Below are 20,631 nucleotides of genomic sequence, written 5' to 3' on the forward strand. Positions count from 1 at the left end.
GGAACTGTCAGGTGCTCAGGGCATCGTAAGCAGCCACGAGCTGCCACGACTGCTTGCGCACTGAATCAAAATGCTGCAGGGGTCTCTTTGCAGACATGCCGGTCGTTTGTCTGACCCACCTTGAGAGAGAAAATTTGTAGTTTGGGTTTGAAATTTTGTGACACCAGTCGTGGAACATTTCAGACACGGTTCACACTTGCATGACTGTATATTTCATTTAAATGTATGTTTGCGTGAAAGGTCTCTTTACTCCCTCCTTCCCTCTCTGTCTCACTCGCGCTCACTTTCTCTCTTTTTCTCGCTCTATCACTTGCCCTCTCTCTCCTGCCTCTCAGTCGTTGCTGCTCAGTGTGCTGTGAGGACCTAGCGAGCATCATTTCTCTCCTCCGTTCTCCTCTCCTCACCTTCACTGAGCCACTCCATCCCTCCTCCTCCTCTGCTATGACATCTCACACCAGCTGCGCGCTGCCTCCGCCAGCCCGACGCTGCTCATCCAACATGGACATGTGCGCCTGGAATAGCCGCGATTGATCCTCGGCTGGCGTTATTTTTTTGTTTAGTGTTTTATTTCGCTTTTTGAAAACATATAACAACGCAAGAAGAAAAGGAGGAGGGGGGGCGGCTGTCATCTTTAACCCCCCTCCGCTCCCTTGAGCCAAGCAGAGCGGCAAGGTGGGGGGAAGGCTTGCAGCCAGCTCGGATTTATTAAACGGCAACATGACGGATTTGGAGATGCCAATGATGGTGGTGAAGCGGAGGAGGCTGATGGTGAGGAAAATGGCCCGACTAAGACTCGACCTCTCACTTCTCCTCCTGACGGGGCTCCTCATTGGGGATTTCTCCTCCTCCGGGGGTGAGTTCTTAAGTGTCTGTGTATGTGTGAGTGGTTAAATAATCGGACGGCACAAGTAAACGTGAGATCGTGCCTAACTTCTGTGCGTGCTTCTTCTGCATAGCGAGTCCCCCTCCCAAAAAACATGTACATGCTTAGAAATGTGTGTGTGTGTGTGCCTGTGTGTGTGCCTGTGTGTGTGGTTGTGCAGTGCTCAACAGGGCTGAAGTCAGATTCGCCTTAATTGCATCAAAGTAGTTCAAAAATGAATCATTGAAGACTTCAGCCCTCATTCCGTGCCGTTACCCCAAATGTGCACCTCAGCTCTGGGGCTGTGATGGGGGGCATCTCATTTTATCATATACGAGAGTCAAACTTTCACTCCAAGGGAAAGTTGGTTGTCATGTTCTCGGAGTTTGTCTCTGTTGCTGCGCAGATTCCCTGAAAGGGGCTGGATGCTTCGCGTCTGCAGGCCTGCAGCGGTGACGCTGCTTGCTTGTCGCGCTTGTGGGAAGTTGGTGACCAACATGGATGCAGCTCAGTGGGAGTAAAGTGTTAACATTCTTCTTTTGGTGCAGGGAGCTGACTTGTCTTCGTCAATGGCTTCTCTGTCCTGTGCCTCGCCAACTCCATGCCTGTCACTGTCAGCCTCTTTCACACGGATGCACAACCGCTTGCCAGTATAGGAGCAGCGGTTTTATATACCTGTGTCTTGATGCTGAGTTAGCTTGTGTGTTATTTTTAACTACATATGCTCTGACATGCATGCAATGTGGAAGTAAAATGGTTTGAAGAGACTAACTGTGCATTTTGTTGGGATGCAGTAAGAGCGGTACAATTATCATCCCTTCTGCTTTTCAGAGTGACACAACAAACAGGATGCCTTGTTTCTTGGTCAGTGGGGATTCACTCAGTTTTAATCCACCTCTTAATACCTCCAAAATCTCCTTGCAATTATAGTAACCATCAATACGATACAAAACCACAAAATAAGAGCATGCAACTGTGCCACGTACGTCCGGAGGAGTTCAGAATCAGTATTTATCCACAATGACAAAAAAACAAACACACATCAAAATAAACACATCACACTCAAAAGGGATGCTAATTATTGACTGTACAAAGTCAAAGTTGGCTGTAACATTTCCCCTGACCAATTACTCAGAGGAAGGAAAAAAAGATGATGTCATCGAGGTCAGACACTCTGGCCTTATTAGGACCAATTTCAAATCTGAATGGTCACGAACCGGTCCCATTGTTAATATAAAAAGAGGTTACATGGCCCAGAAACGTAGACTGAAATCTGAAAATCTGGACCAAAAAATTCCAACATTCTGATATACTGGAAGTATTTCAGTAAAAAGCAACCCTCCAAAATAAAGGCAATATATCACTGCAATTTCATGGAGTAAATAACCAACACTGACGTGTTCCGACTGCATGTGCGGCAACAACTACAGTGGCTCAGCACTAGATTGGTGTGCGCCTGGTCCACCAGCCTAGAGGGTGCTAATGCTTGACTTGCAGAGACACATCACTGCATGTATGAAATGGACATATTGACAATCATGTTGCCGATTCGTTTAAGCGGTTTAGGAATTAAGCAACTTCTGCCATCCGGTCATCTGTGATTCATCTCCAGTCTATGCACATATTTCCCTTCACTGACCCCCCCACCCCCACCACCAACATTGCCAAGCTGAACAAATAAGATGGTCAGATAATGTTTTATATTTGAACATACGACAAAAAAACAAAAGTGAACTCAATTCATTGCACTATTCTGCAGTAGATCATCATCTTCACTGACTTATTTAAGAGCTACACACCAAGGAATGGACTTAAATAAAGGGCAAACAGACATCTGGAAAGGCAGAAGGGGGTTGGCAATAATTTATTTTGTGTGTCCGCAAACCCCAGATGGATGCCACCTTTAAATGTGGATGATGCACTTTAAATTCAAAGACGCAACTAATTATTGATCTTCTGAAAATGTCATTTAAAATGTTATGAAAAGTCACGAAACTGTAACAATCTTGGTGACATTAAAATGCGGGAATAAGAAATTATCAAATGTCAAAATTGATTACGATAATTCATATAATAGTGACATAATTATGCGGGTTATTATATATTTTTTTCAGTTGTTATCTTAAAAAGGAGGTACACTGTAACACTACATCTGTCCCTGCCTTACTAATACTCAACTCATTTATAGAGGACTTTAAAAACATCCAGTGCTGCATACAAGTAAATATTAGTCATACAATAGCATTGACAGTTAAAACTGTAAATTATTACTAAAAGAACACAGCAAAGTCTCATGCTGCATTTAAAGCCATAGAATAAAAATGGGTGTTAAGACAAGTTTAAAAACCATAAAAACGGTAGTTTTATGTCATATCAAGCTTCTCCAAACGCGCACACACGACTTGCTAATTTAAGGTGAAAACCAACAATGCCAATACACAATTAGCTGACACTGAATCAATGTCAAACTACAAGACACTGTAGTGACCCCCCGTGTGTAGCTCCACTGGTATACTAATTTAACACATGGGAAACACTGTTCCTGTCGATGAGAAGACAACTGAATTAAAAGGAACTTCAGTCAACACACACGGCTACAGCGAGACAATATGGAGGAATGTTTGCATCACTCCATGTCCTCAGATTAACTATTAATGAGGCAGACTTCTTGTGAAAAGCACATCTAGTCTCATTTGATGTATGGATTCAATATTCGAGATCCATTCAAATGGATATGTCCATTTGTTATGACAAAGTCGTTGTGGTGCCAGATTACGTGGCGGACAGCTCTCACACTCTGGACAAGGTGTTTGTCTCCTACTTACCAATAAGATGTAAGTGTGCAGTGAACTCCTATCAGCAGTTCTGTCATGTCCAACTCATAGTATATCCAAAGCTTGTAACATTACACACATGGAAACCAACGTTTTTATATTCTAGGATAACAAACCTGTGTCATCCTTGAAATGGAAGTAACTGGACACGCCCCCTTCCAACCACCAGAATTTGTGTATCCCAGTCAAATACAGCCTTATAAGATCATGGTGCTAACAAAGATAATGTAATATGTATTATTTTGATTTAATTAAAATAAAAAAACAGAACGGCGATTAGCTGGCAACCGGTTCAGGGTGTACCCCGCCGACTGCCCGAAGACAGCTGGGATAGGCTCCAGCATGCCTGCGACCCTTGTAAGGATAAACTGGTTCAGATGATTATATACACATATACACAAAATATGATATACACTAATTGTAGGAAACTTTTTGCATGCAATGATGAATGGCTCTCTCAAACATATTGCAGCTTCATGCTGGCTTTCAAATGAGAGGGTGCTTTGACAGAAGTTTTAAAAGAGCCTTGGCCTACATACAGTAGATTATAACGTAGGATGAGATGGTGGAGGGAGGCGAGAGTGTGTTTGTGTGAAGACAAAGCGAGCGAGAAGAAGAATGCGAGCAAGAGAGATTGGGACGGAGCCACAGACAAAGTGAAGGAGAAAATGAAAATGTATTCCTCAGCAGACGCGATTAATCACAAACGACTTTTCCATCTTGTGCTGTTATGCTAGCAATGTCTGGAATTAAATAATGACATCATAACGCTGTCCATCCTGAATTTATATGTCTGATTTGTCAGGAAATATTTCCTCTCACGTCCGTTGATATTGTTGTCATGGTACAAATGTTTAAGGCCGTCAGTGCTGTTGACAGCTGGCAGATTATGTTGTGTATCTGTGAACTGAAACCCAACAACTGCATATCATCAACATATTATGATGTTGAATGTAGGAGTGGAATGTGTCGTGCTGATAAGAGTTGGTGAAAATCAAATTTTTGAACTTCAACTCCAAGGCTTGAGGATTGTGTACATTACATCTAGTTGCATATTGCAATCCATGATAATAAAATAAAAGATACTCTAATTCAGTGGTGTGAAACGTGCGGGCCGATTCCGGCCCGCAAAGGAGTTTAATCCGGCCCGCGAGATGATTGTGTAGCAGTGGTGTCAAACATACGGCCCGTGGGGCGGAATTGGCCCACAAGGAGGTTCAATCAGGCCCGCGGGATAATTTAAAAGTGAAAAAAAAATGCATAAAAGACACAGAATTAATATTTTTAATAAAGTGCAATTCATTGAGTATCCGCTCGGGGACACTGTTTTGATCAGAGAAGACAACAGCAATCTCAGTCTGTCACTGAGACAGACCAATGACAGCAGACGCTATAAATGGCATTCTCAGATTTACACATTTGATAGCACTCTCCTTGGTTTGTAAGGTGTAGGCAGGGATTACATTTAGATTTTATATGCACGTGTAAATTGTATAATCTTCAAGTGCATTACTATATTTTTCAATACCAATTACCGGTACTTGTTAAAGTTTGGGATCGGTTCCAATGCGTATATGTGAATGATAAAAGTAAATTGCACATTTGTCGAAGGAAATGTAAGGTGCTTCATGAAATGTTTTGTAAAAGATATGTTCATTAAATGTCAACATTTTCCTAATGTTCTTGTGCTTCTTTATACCAAAACAAAGGAAGGACATATTGTTTTGGTTATTTATAGCAAAGTATGGTATCATTTTAATGGTCCGGCCCACTTGACATCTACCGAGGCCGTATGTGGCCAAACCATGTGAAATGAGTTCGACACCCCTACTCTAATTGGTCTAAATTAATAATAAGAATAATAATAAATAATACATAACAACAACAATACATGTGCGTTGAATCGCGCTTTCACAACTACTCAAAGTTGCATTGAGTAGACGAGAAGGAAAAAAATGGAAGTCTGCAAAAGTGATAGTCTGCTTGGTTCAATTTCTCAACTTGCTTTACCCCGTTCAGCCATTCTTTGCCAGCCATTTTCAAAGCCGAGCTTCCTGGATTGCCAGATGTTATCGAGCATTTCGACGGATGTTTCAAGACCGACAGAATATTGTGTTCTTTGACAATATAAGCACCGAACTGACCAAAAGAAATAACAGACTTCCCTCTTTCACCATTCATAGGTAATTGGCATGAAAACATTTCTCCTAAAAAAAAAACCAGTTAGTGACCATAAAGCAGAGAAATTAGCTTTTTACATTTTTTGGGGGGGAACAGAATCATGTGGCTTTAACGTTCATATTGTTTGCTATTGTGACACCTCAAAATATAAAAAAAACAAAGACAACACTGGGAAATGGCCTTAGGCTGAATATCCATCCTCATCTAGTCCATGAACAGCACAATTAGGAATCACAAACTCAGGTGCTTCAGGAATCTTGTTGATGGTCTGATGGCAAATGCAGGTTTGATGCAATTTATCAACTGCATTCATCAGAACTCTCAACTCATAAATCAACAATTAATCAACTAATCGGTTATTGCGCCCATGCCTATTGGATTCTCGTAATCACTGAAATTTAACAGGAAGTACGGAGTCCAGTTGGGGCTAGCTCGTGTGATTGTTTTGCCTCAAAGCAATTTCTGCATACCTCCAGCATCAAAATAAAAGTCTCCTCCAAAGTCCCACATGTACGTCTGGCGAGCTGCAAATTGCAAGCAAACATCAAGACCCTCAAAGTTGTCGTATGATGGATGGCAAGCTTTTGAATGTCGCTTCTTTGACACTGCAGTTTGTTGGCGTTTCTCTGTTGCTTTTTGGTGCAGACGCCTCGCTGTGGTGGGAGCGGCGGGTTATTTCATAACACAGGATTACTCAGCCAGCTCTAAAAATAAGCATGAAATGAACCTCTCGATAGGCGTTCATAATGAAAGATTGCTCCGTGTGGCTACAAGATAGCCATGAAAACTAATATCCAAATTCAATTTGACAAATTGCTCCAGAACATCAACAGCTATGGTGTATTTTTCCAATTCTAGTAAAGCAAGTGCCATCATTTCCACTTCAGTGTTGATGATGGCTGCAATAAATCCCGCTAAGAAGAAATGGTACTTTGTACTTTTGGTGGATGTCACCGGCTTGTATAATAGTCACTAATAATAAAAATGTTTTTGCTGACATGCTGTCTGCGTTGTCCAGTGTTATACTCGCGAGCGACGTTCGAAAACGCCACAAGCTTCCTCGCTCATCTGAAGCTTGCCGAGGAAAAAGTGACGCGAAGAGAGATGTTGAAACGTTTTGCTGAGAGTCACGGCAAGCTGAAAACGTACAGCAAACTAACACTGAACTTGCGGCATCGTCAGAGTGGAAAGCGTGGCAGGTTCGCAAAAATGCGTTTAACTACTTTACATTGAAATTGAAATAAAGCGAGCGTGAATTATATTGTGTCCAGCAAACCAACGAGATTTGATGAGGCAATTAATCAATCGTGCTGTTTGTAGATGAGTGGAGTCGAACGCTTGCCCATAAATTATGCAGCTGCATTGAGTCATACATTTAATTAAGACACTTGCTTCAAAATAGTGATGTAAAGGTATTGTTTATGATCGACAAAATGTAATGCGCTCAAGTCTGTCTGTCGATGTATGCATGAATCTAATTTATCTGTTTATATCCATCTTAATTAATTGCTGAGTTATCAGATGCAAATAAATTAAGAAATATATACTTGAATAAATAAGCATCCCATGTCTGATCCACTTTAGTGTGCAGATACAACTGTTGACATTGTCAGTATCCCATGTCTATGTTTTTTCAGTATCACATTTAATTATAATTTTGACTTTTGAATGTGAATATGGGTACAATATATTAACTGGCTGCTTTGCTACTTGGCACTCCAGTCATTATTTTCTACGTCTTATTGTTTTGAGTTTTCAATTTTGTTCTGTGCTTTAAGGCGGGGATGTGCAATTTAAATGCCGGAGGGTACCAACATATTTGATCGGTGCTACTCGGAGGCCACACAGATCCATGTCAAGATTATGTGATTAATCACGGCCATGATGAACAAAATCGACAATCAAAATCGTCGACAATATATTTAGTAATCAAAGCATTTACTGTAATTGTGTGGTGCGTTTGTTTTCTCTCAACCCGAAAAAACAAACACCCCCCCACACTTAAAAAAAAAATGAATCAAGTGGCCATTCAGTGCTGTTGTGGGCAGTAAATTGTTTGTAGTGTGGGTTTAAAGAGATAAATAGTACCAAATAATACTTTATACTAATGTGAAAACAACTAGTCATGGCATAATTTAAAATAATCCAAATAAGAAAATGATAAGGAGAAACTGAATAGTTTTTGTCACTTTTTTGCCTCAATTCAATGGATATTGTGCTGCTCCCTCTGGTGTGCATGCCTTAGCTATGGGGGGCAATACTATAATCCATCCACCCATTAAAATACGGATGTATTGTTCAGTGAGACGTCTCTCCTCTCTCAGCTCATCAGAACGGCACTGGTATTCGTCATTCCTCACAGAGTATAAAGATTATGTTTGCAAGTATTCTTATACTGTGTGCATGTGTAACCTGCTGCACCGTTTGTGTTCAGATATGGGTTGCTGAAAGGGTTGTCAACAACACTGCCATGTAGTGGCTAATTGTTAGCCCGTGCGGCTATGATGTTTTCCATTGTATAGCAGATGGGCGCAAAAAGTGTAATTATCTTTGTTTTATGTTTAGTTTGACAGTAAGCTTCACCCGTACCATCTACAGGTACGGGTGTGAATGTGTTAAACGAACGTCCATCTTAAATGGTGCTTAATCAATTACAGTTTTGTTAAAGATTCATAAAATTGAGCAATTTCCCCAATAGTTAGACCAACTTCTCCCTGTTTGTGCTTTAATCCAAGGGTATACTGGAATACATAAGAAAATCCAATTCAAATGACGTCTCGGGGCATACCTTGTTCTCATGTGTGACATGCATTATCCTGTGTGCATCCTTGTGCATTTGTTGTCATATGTTTGAATTCTCACTGCAAAAATATATACATAGCATAAAACCAGAACATGTTCATGTCAACATTGGCACACAACCAACAGAAACACCCTTGAAGAAGGGAATTCTGTGTATCGGCAAAGAAAATGTGCGAGTTTGTTCAAAACTGGTGCTACTGCACACACTTGTAAGACTTTGGTATCTTATCTGATGCAGTCATTGGCGTATCTGTTTCATAATGTGCAAAGGTGCTAAGTACCGTAATTTGCACACAAGTGACAACCCTAACTGTCGATGAGGTCAGCCATTCTAAAAGATACCGTCATTAACATACAGCGGTCCGCCGCTGTGACTTGTCCTCGGGCTAGCTAGCTAAAGTAACACAGATGAAAGTAATTTGGTAGTTTCTGATCAAGTGATGAGCGTGCGGGGTTAGCTGCTGGGACGCGATAGGGAATCAGTGCTTTGCCAAAAGATACTTTCGATCCATTTCGCATGTGATTTGCTGTATAACGGTATCACCTTGCAGCTTTGAATGTGAGTGTTTAGTGCAGCTGAAGGCGAGGGGGCTGATGTGCTTGTTCATGAAGCACTTTTGCTCCTTTAGCCGTGTCTTGCTTCCGCTCTTTGTTAGTGCGGCATTTTGTGTAAGCTGTAGGGTAATGGCCTGCTCGCGGGCTAACATTAAGCAGGCTAATGTGTCTGTTAATGTCACATTAGTGTTATTTTAGCTTTTCCCGCACTTAGTCCCATGGTTTAAGGGCATTGTGTGCGTGCGTGTGTGCGTGTATATGTAGGAGTGAGACTCTTTCAGCACACCTCCGTTTTGTGCGTGTGCGTGTGCGTGTGCGTGTGTGTGTGTGTGTGTGTGTGTGTGTGTACGTGCGTGTGTACGTGCGTGTGTGTCTACACTTCACATATGGAGGCAATAAGTTACATTTCCATTTCAAAGCAATGAGTCAGCTGCAGCAGAAGCTACTTTCTTTCATCCATTATTGTGATTTTGGAGAGAAAGCGAGACGGTGAAACATGCAGATGAAAATACATGGAGCAACAGTAATTATTACACTCCAGGTTTGTGGAAGATTCCTATTGTTCCTGAGCATCTCTAGCTTGCCGGTCATTGACAAGCACCTTCCGTCCACTAATGGAGTTAATTTGTCCACTTTTTTTTCTAAATCTTTGGAGTCCACTTATCAGAATTGTTGATATTTTAATGCAGCTGTCGCTCACTATCAACTTCACTGTATTACAAAATGTGTTGTTAGTGTTCTTTGCCAAAAAAAAGGTTGAGAATTTGACAGACGATGAATCATTTCAAGGACAGGCATTGTGCAAGCGTCAGCGTTTGCCTCGATCTTCAAAGGCAAAGTGCTTGAGGTCAGGGTTAGATCTGTCTGTGTGTTTTGAAAGGGAATAGTTACAGGATTGTTTGATGCTTGACTGCTCTTTTGTGTGTGTAAACGACCATGTGCAAGCTTTACACACATCTTGTGCTTTGAGCTCATCCATGCAAGATGTAGCCGTACAAGCCGTGTGTCGGATTCATGTCATGCTACAAGTTGGAATTGGCTTACGTGAGTGTTGTGTGTTTGTCTTCCAAAAATGTTCATTCACAACTCCATGTAGATGACGTGGGGTGTATTTCTTTGCTGCTTGTGTGCACAAACAAGCTGAGAGTACAATGGAGGATGAAGTTGCCCTTTAGGCGAATCATGTCTCGAAGCCCTTGAGACAAAATGGAGTGCAGTACCTGGTTACGACAGACAGAGGCGCGTTTGATTCACTCTCAACTGGTTTGCTGGCTGAAGAAAAAAATGAAGAGAAAGTTGACAAAATATGATCAAAACAGAAGTTCAGAGCATCCTATTGAAATAGATGTTCCCTGCAGATGATCAAGAAGATGTACCTGCCCGTCCATATAGAACACATTGTACTCTCAGGAGAGCTTTCTGCAGTCTGTATTACTCGCGTGCAAAAAGTGTTTATTGTTGGAGGTTTTATATAGTCATTTTTAATGCATGTCTACATTAGCAGTGGTGTTGTTTGTGAACTCAACATGTGTGTGCGTAATGTACATCTCCATATAAATGTACAAGCCACAGGCAATCGTTTCTAGGAGCGCCGTTCATACTTGATCCATTTTTAATGATCGATAATGGTCGCTAGCAGTCTTAAACGGACACAAGACACAGCCCAAAAACAAAAAAAAAAAGAAAAAAAAATAACAACAGACATACCCAAAATGAAGGAGGGCACGAGGGTATGACTGAGATAGTCAGAGTGGGAGAGATGGAGACGGGGAGAACGCAGGAGGGTGTTAATAGATGCTAGCTTAAAAACTGCTCTGCTGAAAAAGGTCCTGTGGAACGATGAGCAGCAGCAGTGGAGTCCTATCGGCAAGAGAAAGAGCTTGCAGGCTGCCTGAGTGTCCGGATTTCAGCAGATTTACTGACTAAATGATGGACATGTTGTTAAGATGATTGACCGACCTGCTGACTGAATTGCTCATGTTACAGACTGGGTACCTGACTAAGACAGGGATTTGCCTATTTAGGAGAGACAATTGAGAAAATTAGTTTAACTTATGTTTACAATAATGTTCTGAACTGAATTTTAAGGTTTCAAAATTCAAGGAAATGTACTTTGCACACTAAAGTTCTTAAAGTGTTTGTTTGAAGTTAATGTACTGAGAACTTTCTAAAGCAGGGCGTCAAACCAATTTTTGTCAGATGCACATCGTAGTTGTGGTTCTCTTCAGAGGGTCCTTGACTGTGAACCCAAATAAACCCTGAGTTTGACACCTTTACTCTAAAGCATTGATTTTTAAGGGAACCATTCTTAGGAGTTTTTACAATTCAGTGCACAGGTAAGTCCAAAATTAGACTTCCGTTCCTTCAGTGTAGTACCACATGCAGGGCAGCACTGAAAGAGATGCAGCGTAATTCTCCCCAACTAAGATTGCAGTAACCAAACAATAACAAAAGTTGTTCCCCCAGATCAAAGAAACGGTATGCCTGGGGGTATTATTGTATGTGCCTCATGTGGTAAAGTAGCAGTCATTTTGAAGGGTTATCATTACCGTAAAATCGATGCTAATTGCTATTAGTCTGTCTCCTGCATTGCGCATCATATATTAGCAAAAAGCTCACAGATGTTATACCATGTTATAATATGGTTTGGTTGAACAATCTGTTCTTGAAACATGGAATGTTCAATTTATTTTTTGTTTTGTGCTCCCTTGGTACTTTGTATGTGTTGCTGCTCGTGTGTGTTCTGGGAGCAGTTGTTTAAAGATTTCACATCAAGCTAACTTTTCCTTAGTCTTGTTAAATGATTTCTATCCAATTTCTTGACTGTCATAGCATGACAACTGGTGGCAAATAATACTTCAAAATGTTTTTTTATAACATGTATTTGAAGCACGCGGGATCTGGGTAAAACTATATAGGAATAAAACAAATCTCTCGTTGATTTTTCACCTAACGTGAGTGGTCTGGAGTGTGTCGCTTGCAATGAATAGGGGTGAACTGTATTTCTGTCAAGTTTGACATAATTCTGTGAAATTTATTATAGATGTTGAAAATAAAACTTACTGTAAAAGAATGCGTGCTATGTTAATTGAAGACTGAAATGTGTGAATTTGACTATTAATGCGCATCGGTGTTTGTTCGTCTTTGTGCCTTGTGACCAGTCCAGGGTGTACCTCACCTCTCACCCTAAGTCAACGGACATACAGTAGGCTCCAGGTCGCCCATGACCCTGAATAGGATAAACTGTCAACATGGATTGATGGATATGTGGTGGAGAATACTTTTTTTTTTTTTAAGTAATATCGGATATAATTGAAGCTTTTTGGGGTTTTCATGCCCTGCTGGTGTCTAAAGCCTGAGCATTATCACCCTGTCAAAGATGATGGAGCACGGGAGAGAGGCAGGTAATGCATGCGGGCACATGGTTAAGGAAGAGATGAAGACGGAGGCAGCGACAGTTTCTCGATTTGTTAGAAAAAGAACATATTGTAAAAGAGTCATTCATTCACACCCCCACCTGTGTATTTCTCAACAGTTGTCTTATTATCAAAAGGCCAAAAAGCCTGTGCAGAAAATGCCTGGATACATACGCACAAAAAAAAAAACAACAAAAACAACAAACAAAACACAGCCTCCAATCTAGAGCTCAGACAAACACTTTGTTGCTTTGTCCTTTACTGGCCGTTAAATCTAAATGATGCTGACTACAGTCTGACGTGTGACGGCCAAATAACACACTCGCTGCCTTTCTCAAACCCATTGTTTCGGAATGAGAAGCTCACTGTGATTTGCTTTCACAAAACTGTAATTACAAACACAAAGGAGAAAAAGTGGATCGATCCATGAAACAAGTACCTTGGCAACAAACAATATATAATAGAGCATTTGCTAAACCTAAACATTATTCTTGCATGACGTAAGATAATAAAAAGACAGAGCAATTTTTACCACTGCTGGGGCTCATTTTAGTATTGGATTAATTTTTGTTGGAATGAAGAAATATGTCGATAAAAGTTGTGCAAAAGTCCAGCCATTACAATATCAGTAACACAGACTACAATGCATTTTGCCAATTGGGATCTGTTAAAAGTGTCTGGCTCGTATTTTTGAGAACATCGGTCAGCGTGAATTCGACTACTGTGATCTGTATTCGTCGGGCCTTCCTGCACCGTATGCCATCCAATGCTGTCATTGGTAAGATGGTGACTCTCCGCTAACACAATCATTAGTCCAGTTACAGGTCAGTCATTATAGCAGCATCATAAATTGAGGAAGTCAGAAGTTGGCCGTGAAAAAAACCAAATCATGTCATTCGTAATTTTGTGTTTGTATTGTTTTAAACCACCGACAGTTGTGTGCTTGCTTTGCTGAAAGTAACTCAAAAGTGACATGTTATCGGTATAATTTAGAGATTCAGTATTTTAAACAATAACTTTATGACTGACTCATTTAAAATAATTTGCCTAACACCTTTTAATCACAATTTCCTTGATAGTTGACATTAACAATTAATGGAGCCAATTTTTTTTTGTGTGTGCGCAAAATACAACATGCTGACGCAGGCACATAATTGCTCTAAACCAAAGTTATTCTTGGAGCATTTTTCTTGACATTACTTGGCAAACACAGTATGGAATGACAAACTATGACACTCACGATAACCATAAAAGAACGTTAACAAATACGTTGTACATAAAACAATCCTGAGACAAGGGCAGAGTAATGACGCCAACATGAAATAAAAGTCAGCCATCAGAAAGGTGATAAAAGTACATGATTGGAGATTGCACTATGACGGTGATAAACTGAAGCAGCTAAGTACTTTGAAGGTAATTGTGTGCTTCTCTTTTCATACGTTGTTCCTGAGTTCCTGAAAACGGACAACAGGAGAGCTGTACCCTGTGTGAGAGCGTGCGTGTGTGTGTGTGTGTGTACGTGTTTCCTTGCAATTTGCGGGCTCTTCAATTAAAAGCAACCCCTCTTGAAAGAGACACTTCTCTTTCTCACCTCTGTTACATTCTGCCCGTCACTGTTTTTAAATCATCTATTTTCTCAACTTTTCCCTTCATGACTTACCCTTCCTCATGTTTTCATTCATTTCTCCCAGTTGTCCTTTCTCTCTCTCTTAATGACTCTTTTCTACCTCCTTGTCGATGTCTGCCCGACACTTCATCCTTTCTTGTACTTCCCCTCTCGTAAACGTCCTCCTCTTCCTCACTCCGACTCATTCTTCTCCCCGCCTGCACCCGGCAACGTCTCTCTCCCCTTCTCTCTCTCTCTGCTCTTTCCAGTCCTTTGATTAGGCTGTTGGCATTTTCATTGAGATGTCTGTATGAGTAGTGAAATAACTCTCCTGTCACAATTTGCCCTCTATGTACACCCTCAACGTCGGTCTCTTCATTCCCTCCTTGTGTCCTCCACCTCCATGTCGGTGCTTTTTTTTCCCTCTCCCTCCATCCAAAAATTGTCCCCCCTGTCTGTCATCTCAAGCCGCCTCCCTACCACTTTTCACTGCACCCCGTCTTTACATTTGCCTTAGCCGTTGTTTCATTATGACTTTCAGCTGTCATTTCCTCCTCTTCAGTTTCTCCTCGTCTAAATGTCAGATGTCACTGGCCCAAAAAAAAATAATAAAAAATGCTCCGGTGACTATGAACAGTGAGTGAGGCCTGGAGAGAGAGAGAGAGAGAGTCAATCGTGTGTGTGTGTGTGTGTGTGTGTGTGTGTGTGTGTGCGTGCATGTGAGTGTGTTGGGAGGGGCACTACTTTGGCTAAAAACGGCACTTTCCATGTGTTTGTAGCATTGAGAAGAGAGAATATGACGTCTGGGGAGTGGAGGCTGGAGCAGAGATATTTATGAACGATATAGTCTAAAGCAGGGGTGTCCAACTCATTTTTGTCACTTGTTACGGTTTTCCTCGGAGGGCCGTTATGACTGTGAATTTTGTTAAACCCTACCTTTCTGCTTGGCTCTCGACGAAGGCGGACGCTTTTTGCACAGCTCCTTCCCCCACCCCGCACCCTTTCCCTGCTCGCCACTTAGTCTTTGTGCTGTCTTTGTCTAACTTTTTCCTAGCCTCCTACCGTATTTTCATCCGAATAACTAACCATGGAATTAGGTGGCTGTTCTCTCTATGCAATCGACACAATTTTTTCGACGGAAAGAGCAGCCAGTGGGGAGCTTGCTTGCCCTCCGGGGACATTTGCTGCCAGATACGCCCTGGATCCATGGAGAAAGTGGAGACCGGTGTGCCTGGCAATACTGTCCGTGGAAGATGTGGAAGACATCTACATTATTGGCCTTTTGATAACGGGTATGCTGCTGTTTGGTGTTGGCAGCTTTCTGTTCTATCACAAAATTCAACCGACGGGAGCGGCTTTATTGGAAGTTAAGAGGCTGCCGGTCATTCTGGATGGTTTGGCGCGAATGTCCAACACTCAGACTCAAGCGGGGACTGAGCTCAACCGCAATATTGTTGCGGTTTTGGAGCGACTCCGCGCGATCGACAACAACATGGAGAAGTTGGAATCCGCGCTGCGGAAAGAGTTTTCGGATTCGGGTTGATCGGCGCCAGTGAAGAGATACAGACCACGGACTCAAGGCTGTCTGAAATTGTTGGCGGCCGTCCCTCCAAAACAAATATCGCTATCTGGCATTTCCCCTGGATGGAAGTAAGCATGGAATCTAGGGCCCCCACCATCACCCTCCTCCTTCTCGGCCATGGACTGATAAGCCGGGACTGTCTTCATGATGAGCAGACCTCGACGAAGCAGCTATAACCTGTACACGCATACACATACATAACTGGACAACCACACGCACATACACATCCTTGTTATCACCGTCTTCATCGCTCAGATTCTTTTTCCCCCGTGACGTGGTTCGATCTGCAGAGCGCACGTGTGTCCGTGCAGCTGGTCAGGACGGCAGTGGGGAGCACCCCCCCCCCCGCCCCCCTTCCCACTCATCCTCCCCCTTATTACATGTTATGTCTTGTGACTTGTTGTAACTGTCATATGCTTATTTATGTGCTAGGGTCTTTTTTTAATCTGGACTTAAATTATCCTCAGAAGAGGATGGTTCGAGCGTTTTTTTCCCCTCTCCCTACCCAGCGTTTTCCTTTCTGAAGACAAATAAAGGATATCTTAATCTTAAATGCTTAACCACCTCCACATATTACATACACAGCAAACAACAAATAAACGGACAACTAGTTTTGACATCAGAGGTCAAGAATAATGGACTGTTCAAACACTATAACTATGACATTATGTAGATGACAATTTTGAAATTTTGGTGCCTCATGGAAGTTGACATGCTTCCGCGGGTCACATAAAATGATGGAGCGGGCCATATCTGGCCCATGGGCCTTGACTTTGACACCTGTGGTCTAGAGGGAGGGGGCAGAGGCTCAAGTGTATGCCATGTTCAAGAATGAGTCTAGTTATTCAGAAGAAAAATGAGTAAAGAGGAGTGTGTGTGTGTGTGGGGGGGGTATTAGGTGGGAGTAGAAATGAGGAGGGAGGTAAATGGGGAGAGAGGCAAACGCTGTGTGTCTACATGCTTCTTAATCTGTTGATGGTTGAGGAGAAGCACACAATAAGCCATTATCTAAGACTTAGCCTTTGCTGCAGCCTGATGCTCGCGACAAAGGCAGGTTACGGCACCTTTATGTACACTCCATGCACCAACACCCGCGCACAAATACCGGTAGCTTATCAGGAGAGTCTAGCAATGAGGGCTGCAACTAAAAATGATTGGAATAATTGATCTGTTGATTCTTTTTATTTATTTTTTGCTGAATAAATTGAATTCTCTCCATTCGAACCTCTTTTCAATGTATCCCGTTTACATTTTCGTAACTTTATAACAGCCAGATTTTTCCCACAAAATAGTGAAAAGGCCTTCGTCACAATGAACCCTGGAAAACTAGGAGTCTCCCGGACGAAGCAAAGTCAGCGATTTCGACAATCATTCGTAATGGCAACAAAATCATGGCAGAGTTCAAGGCCAACACATTGAAAGGTGATCGTAAACGGCTTTGCGGTGCGGCACTTCCTGAACTGGAGAAGGCACTTTTCATTCGCTGTCTGAATGTTTTCATTCGTTTCTCCCAGTTGTCCTCGACTGAATGTTTTCGGAGATGAAGTTGGAACGCTACCGTTCTTTGTTTCATGTCTTATAAAATCATCTTTTTTCATACTGTATACACATATTTGTAATTGGCCTTTATATTGTATTACATTTTCATGTTTTTACATCTATGGTAGTTGAGCACATTCCGAGAATTCATAAAAGACGCGGTCACGGTCATATATCCTCTAAATTGGCGTTTATATCCATAAAACCTGACGTGACCTTGTGTTTCTGGCTTTCATTGCATTTCTGAAAGTTATTTTTTGAAAGGCCTGATGATTGAAGCAACAATATCGAAATCCAGTCCATATTTATTCATATTGATGGCTCCATCCCGATATGTGACACAACCTCAGCTGCAAATACTGGTTGAATGTTTTCATCACAATAATTATTTCAAAGCGGAAACATTCTTCGTGTTCTATTAGTATAACCAGGAAAGTCTGACACACTCCAATGTCACACTCTTTACTTTGCACCAAACTGTCTGCCAGAACTGCAATGGCACTCTTGGTGGCTTGGTTTGTCCGCTTGAAATTAGGCGTCCATCAACACCGGCTAGTAATGGAATGGCCAGCTCTTTGCTGGGATTTCCCACTTTGCCCCGAGCATAATTACAACAGTGGTTAGGCCACATGTCGTAATAAAGGTAATTTGCCCTGTCGTATTTATACCCTTTCTAGTCATTTTCTTTCTCGAGGAAATGTGATTTGTCATTTGTAACTGTGCTCAGGAGGTCCTCCCGCATGCTCACCAGAGAAATAGTGTTTTACAAATTGCCCTCTACATTAGGCTTTGCATAAATTTTCTCGACGTTGTGCATTAAGAGCTGTATGAGGTGTTTGCGTAGTTTCTTTCCAGTTTTATTTTCTGCCGTTATTAACAGGAGTTTCTCAGCAAAAACTGCGCCGTGAGCCAAATTACTGTGGTGGCTCAAGATAATAGCCTTCACCTCCATAAAAAAATAAATGCATTCAAAAAAAAAAGAAAATATGAAAACGTGTAGTTTTTCTAATGAGGAAAAATAGCACAATAATGTCGCTTTTAAAAACATACAGTCATGCCATAACTAAAAAAAACATGAAACTCTTTTTCCTTTCACTTTCAATTGTGCGCCTCATTCTCGTGTGCGCCTTTGACACCTGGCGGTGGTCTAAGACGGACATTCTTACTGGAGACTGAGCTGTCTTGTTAACTTCTCAGGAGGGCAGGTGTATTAGTCGTTCTTTGCAGAGGACAAAGAATATTTGCCTGTGAGTATTGTTATATGGCGTGTTTCCATGTGTTGCAGCACTGTTTGCTTTCAGATATCTGTTACTTAAATATATTGGAAAAAAAATCTCTAAATCGCATTGCCTACTGAGGTCAGTGAACATCATATGCATCCTAATTTGGAACACAGTGTAAATTACAAAGGAGTGTATAACAGAGGGCTGGGCTGAACTGTAGTCGACAAAAAGTGTGATTTAATGATCTTACATGATGATAACAGTCATCATTTGTTCGAGTGATCAACAACAAGAGAAATGACATTTTCTCGAACAAAGTCTCTGGCCCATTTCCGTGCTGGAAACAGGAGGGAGGCCAGATTTGACACCAATCCTGTGAAAAAGCTGACGTCACGCCCCTGACTAAGACTCAACGGCGAGAAGTCACACAGCTCTCCTCTTTTCCTCTAATTGACATCCCCTCATTTTCATCTCCTTTGCGTCCGTTCCTTTTCATTCTCTCTCAAATTTTCCGTTCCCTCTTTTCCCTTCTTCCTTCTCTTTCCTCTCTTCTACTTTTCACTTCCTTGCTTCCTTCTGCAGGTTTTCTCATTCCCTTCTCCACCCACCTTATATCATTTCCTCTGCTTACCTCCTTTCCTTCCCTTCTCTGCCATTTGCTGGTTCACCTTTGAGTCCTCTCCTCGCCTTCTCTTCTTGTCGTCCTTTCCTTTTTCGCTTTTCCTCTTCCCACTTCTCTTCCGCATCCTTCCTTCTACTCTCCGCTCGTTGTTTCCCCATGTGAATGTCAGCAGGCATTCGGTGGCATTCACTATCTGGTGCTGAGCTGAGCTGTCGTTTCTAAACGATGACTAAATTTAACTAAATGACTTCCTCCACTCGCATCTGATTTAATGTTCTCCCCCTGCTTTTCCTCTCACTGGGCCTCCTTTCTCTCATGGTCTCATCCTTTTCAGCTGCTCCTTTTTCTCCTTCCTTCCTCTCTCCTGCTCTAACATCAAATTTTCTCTCTTCCTTTCCCAAATAGGCGTGAACTTTCTTTAACATCTCACGCCATTTTCTGCCAATGTCCCTTCCTGCGCTATCGGCTTGTTCTCGTGTCAGAATATTTGTTGTGCCGACGTCGGAGTATTCATTTTGGCCTTACGTTACAGGCAATCGCATTTGTGTCGGTCCCATTGATTTGCTTTGATGCCTGCTGTCCTCACTAATGTGCTTTGACTGCAAGTTGTGATTAATTAGAGCGTAGACATTTTACCTGGGATTCATGGTCACAAAATGGCACGAGAAGAACAGTGTGGAAAAATCATCTGTCAGCGGTGACTCAGCACACCAACGAGCCCAATCTTTGCGAAGATGTCATTATTCCCCACCAACTGCTCTGCAGTACTGCTGAATTATATATGTCACTCGTTAGATTAGCACGTGTGGTCTCTTGGTACATAATGAAGTCACAATCCAATAAGTCCTGTCGGAGCCTCGTCGTTTCTTTTTTTTTGGGGGGGGGTGTTCCAGTTATTTATACATTTATGATTTTGCCACTGAACTCCTCAAGCCGATATGATGCATAAAATACATACACTTTACTGTGTTTCTCAACTTTGGTGTTGGGTTGCATCCCACACATCATGACTTGAGTGGGAACTTCATGTAATTTAAATGTGTACATGTTGCCGATGCGTTCCCACTTTTGTGTTCACATTGCTTTGTTCAATTTTCATTTGCTTCAATGTAATCATTTTTGGCCCTGGAGAAAAGCTATCGATTTTGGAGACAGTTTATGACTGAAAGTTAAGTTTGAGTCAATAGTAGTTTTGACATTTGGGGAATAATATTTGTTGTTCTTTTTTTATCAATATGAAAATGTCAATTTGAGCACTCCGTGTTTTGTCTCTCAGCACCGTGGCAGGAATCGTTTTTATTTCTCATGCAAGCAACACCAGGAAACTTCTTCATGACAACCTCTAACAAGACAAAACTATTGCAAAAAAAATGTCCTTAAAAAAAACAATCCAACAACATATTTAACAT

At 41.7% G+C, this 20,631-nt stretch overlaps 1 protein-coding gene across 2 annotated transcripts in view; it reads left to right on the forward strand.

Annotated features, from left to right (window-relative positions):
• Nucleotides 1-347: 347 nt before the first annotated feature.
• The window catches only part of LOC127599887 (CUB and sushi domain-containing protein 1-like), a 359,717-nt gene continuing 339,433 nt past the window's right edge, over nt 348-20,631 (forward strand). For both annotated transcript variants that reach the window (XM_052064098.1, XM_052064099.1), the window contains exon 1: nt 348-853. In XM_052064098.1, the coding sequence (XP_051920058.1) occupies nt 718-853 (136 nt within the window). In that variant the 5' untranslated portion in view covers nt 348-717. The remainder of the gene's footprint in view (nt 854-20,631) is intronic.

This window comes from Hippocampus zosterae, chromosome 4 (assembly GCF_025434085.1).
Source record: "Hippocampus zosterae strain Florida chromosome 4, ASM2543408v3, whole genome shotgun sequence".
Lineage (NCBI taxonomy): Eukaryota > Metazoa > Chordata > Actinopteri > Syngnathiformes > Syngnathidae > Hippocampus > Hippocampus zosterae.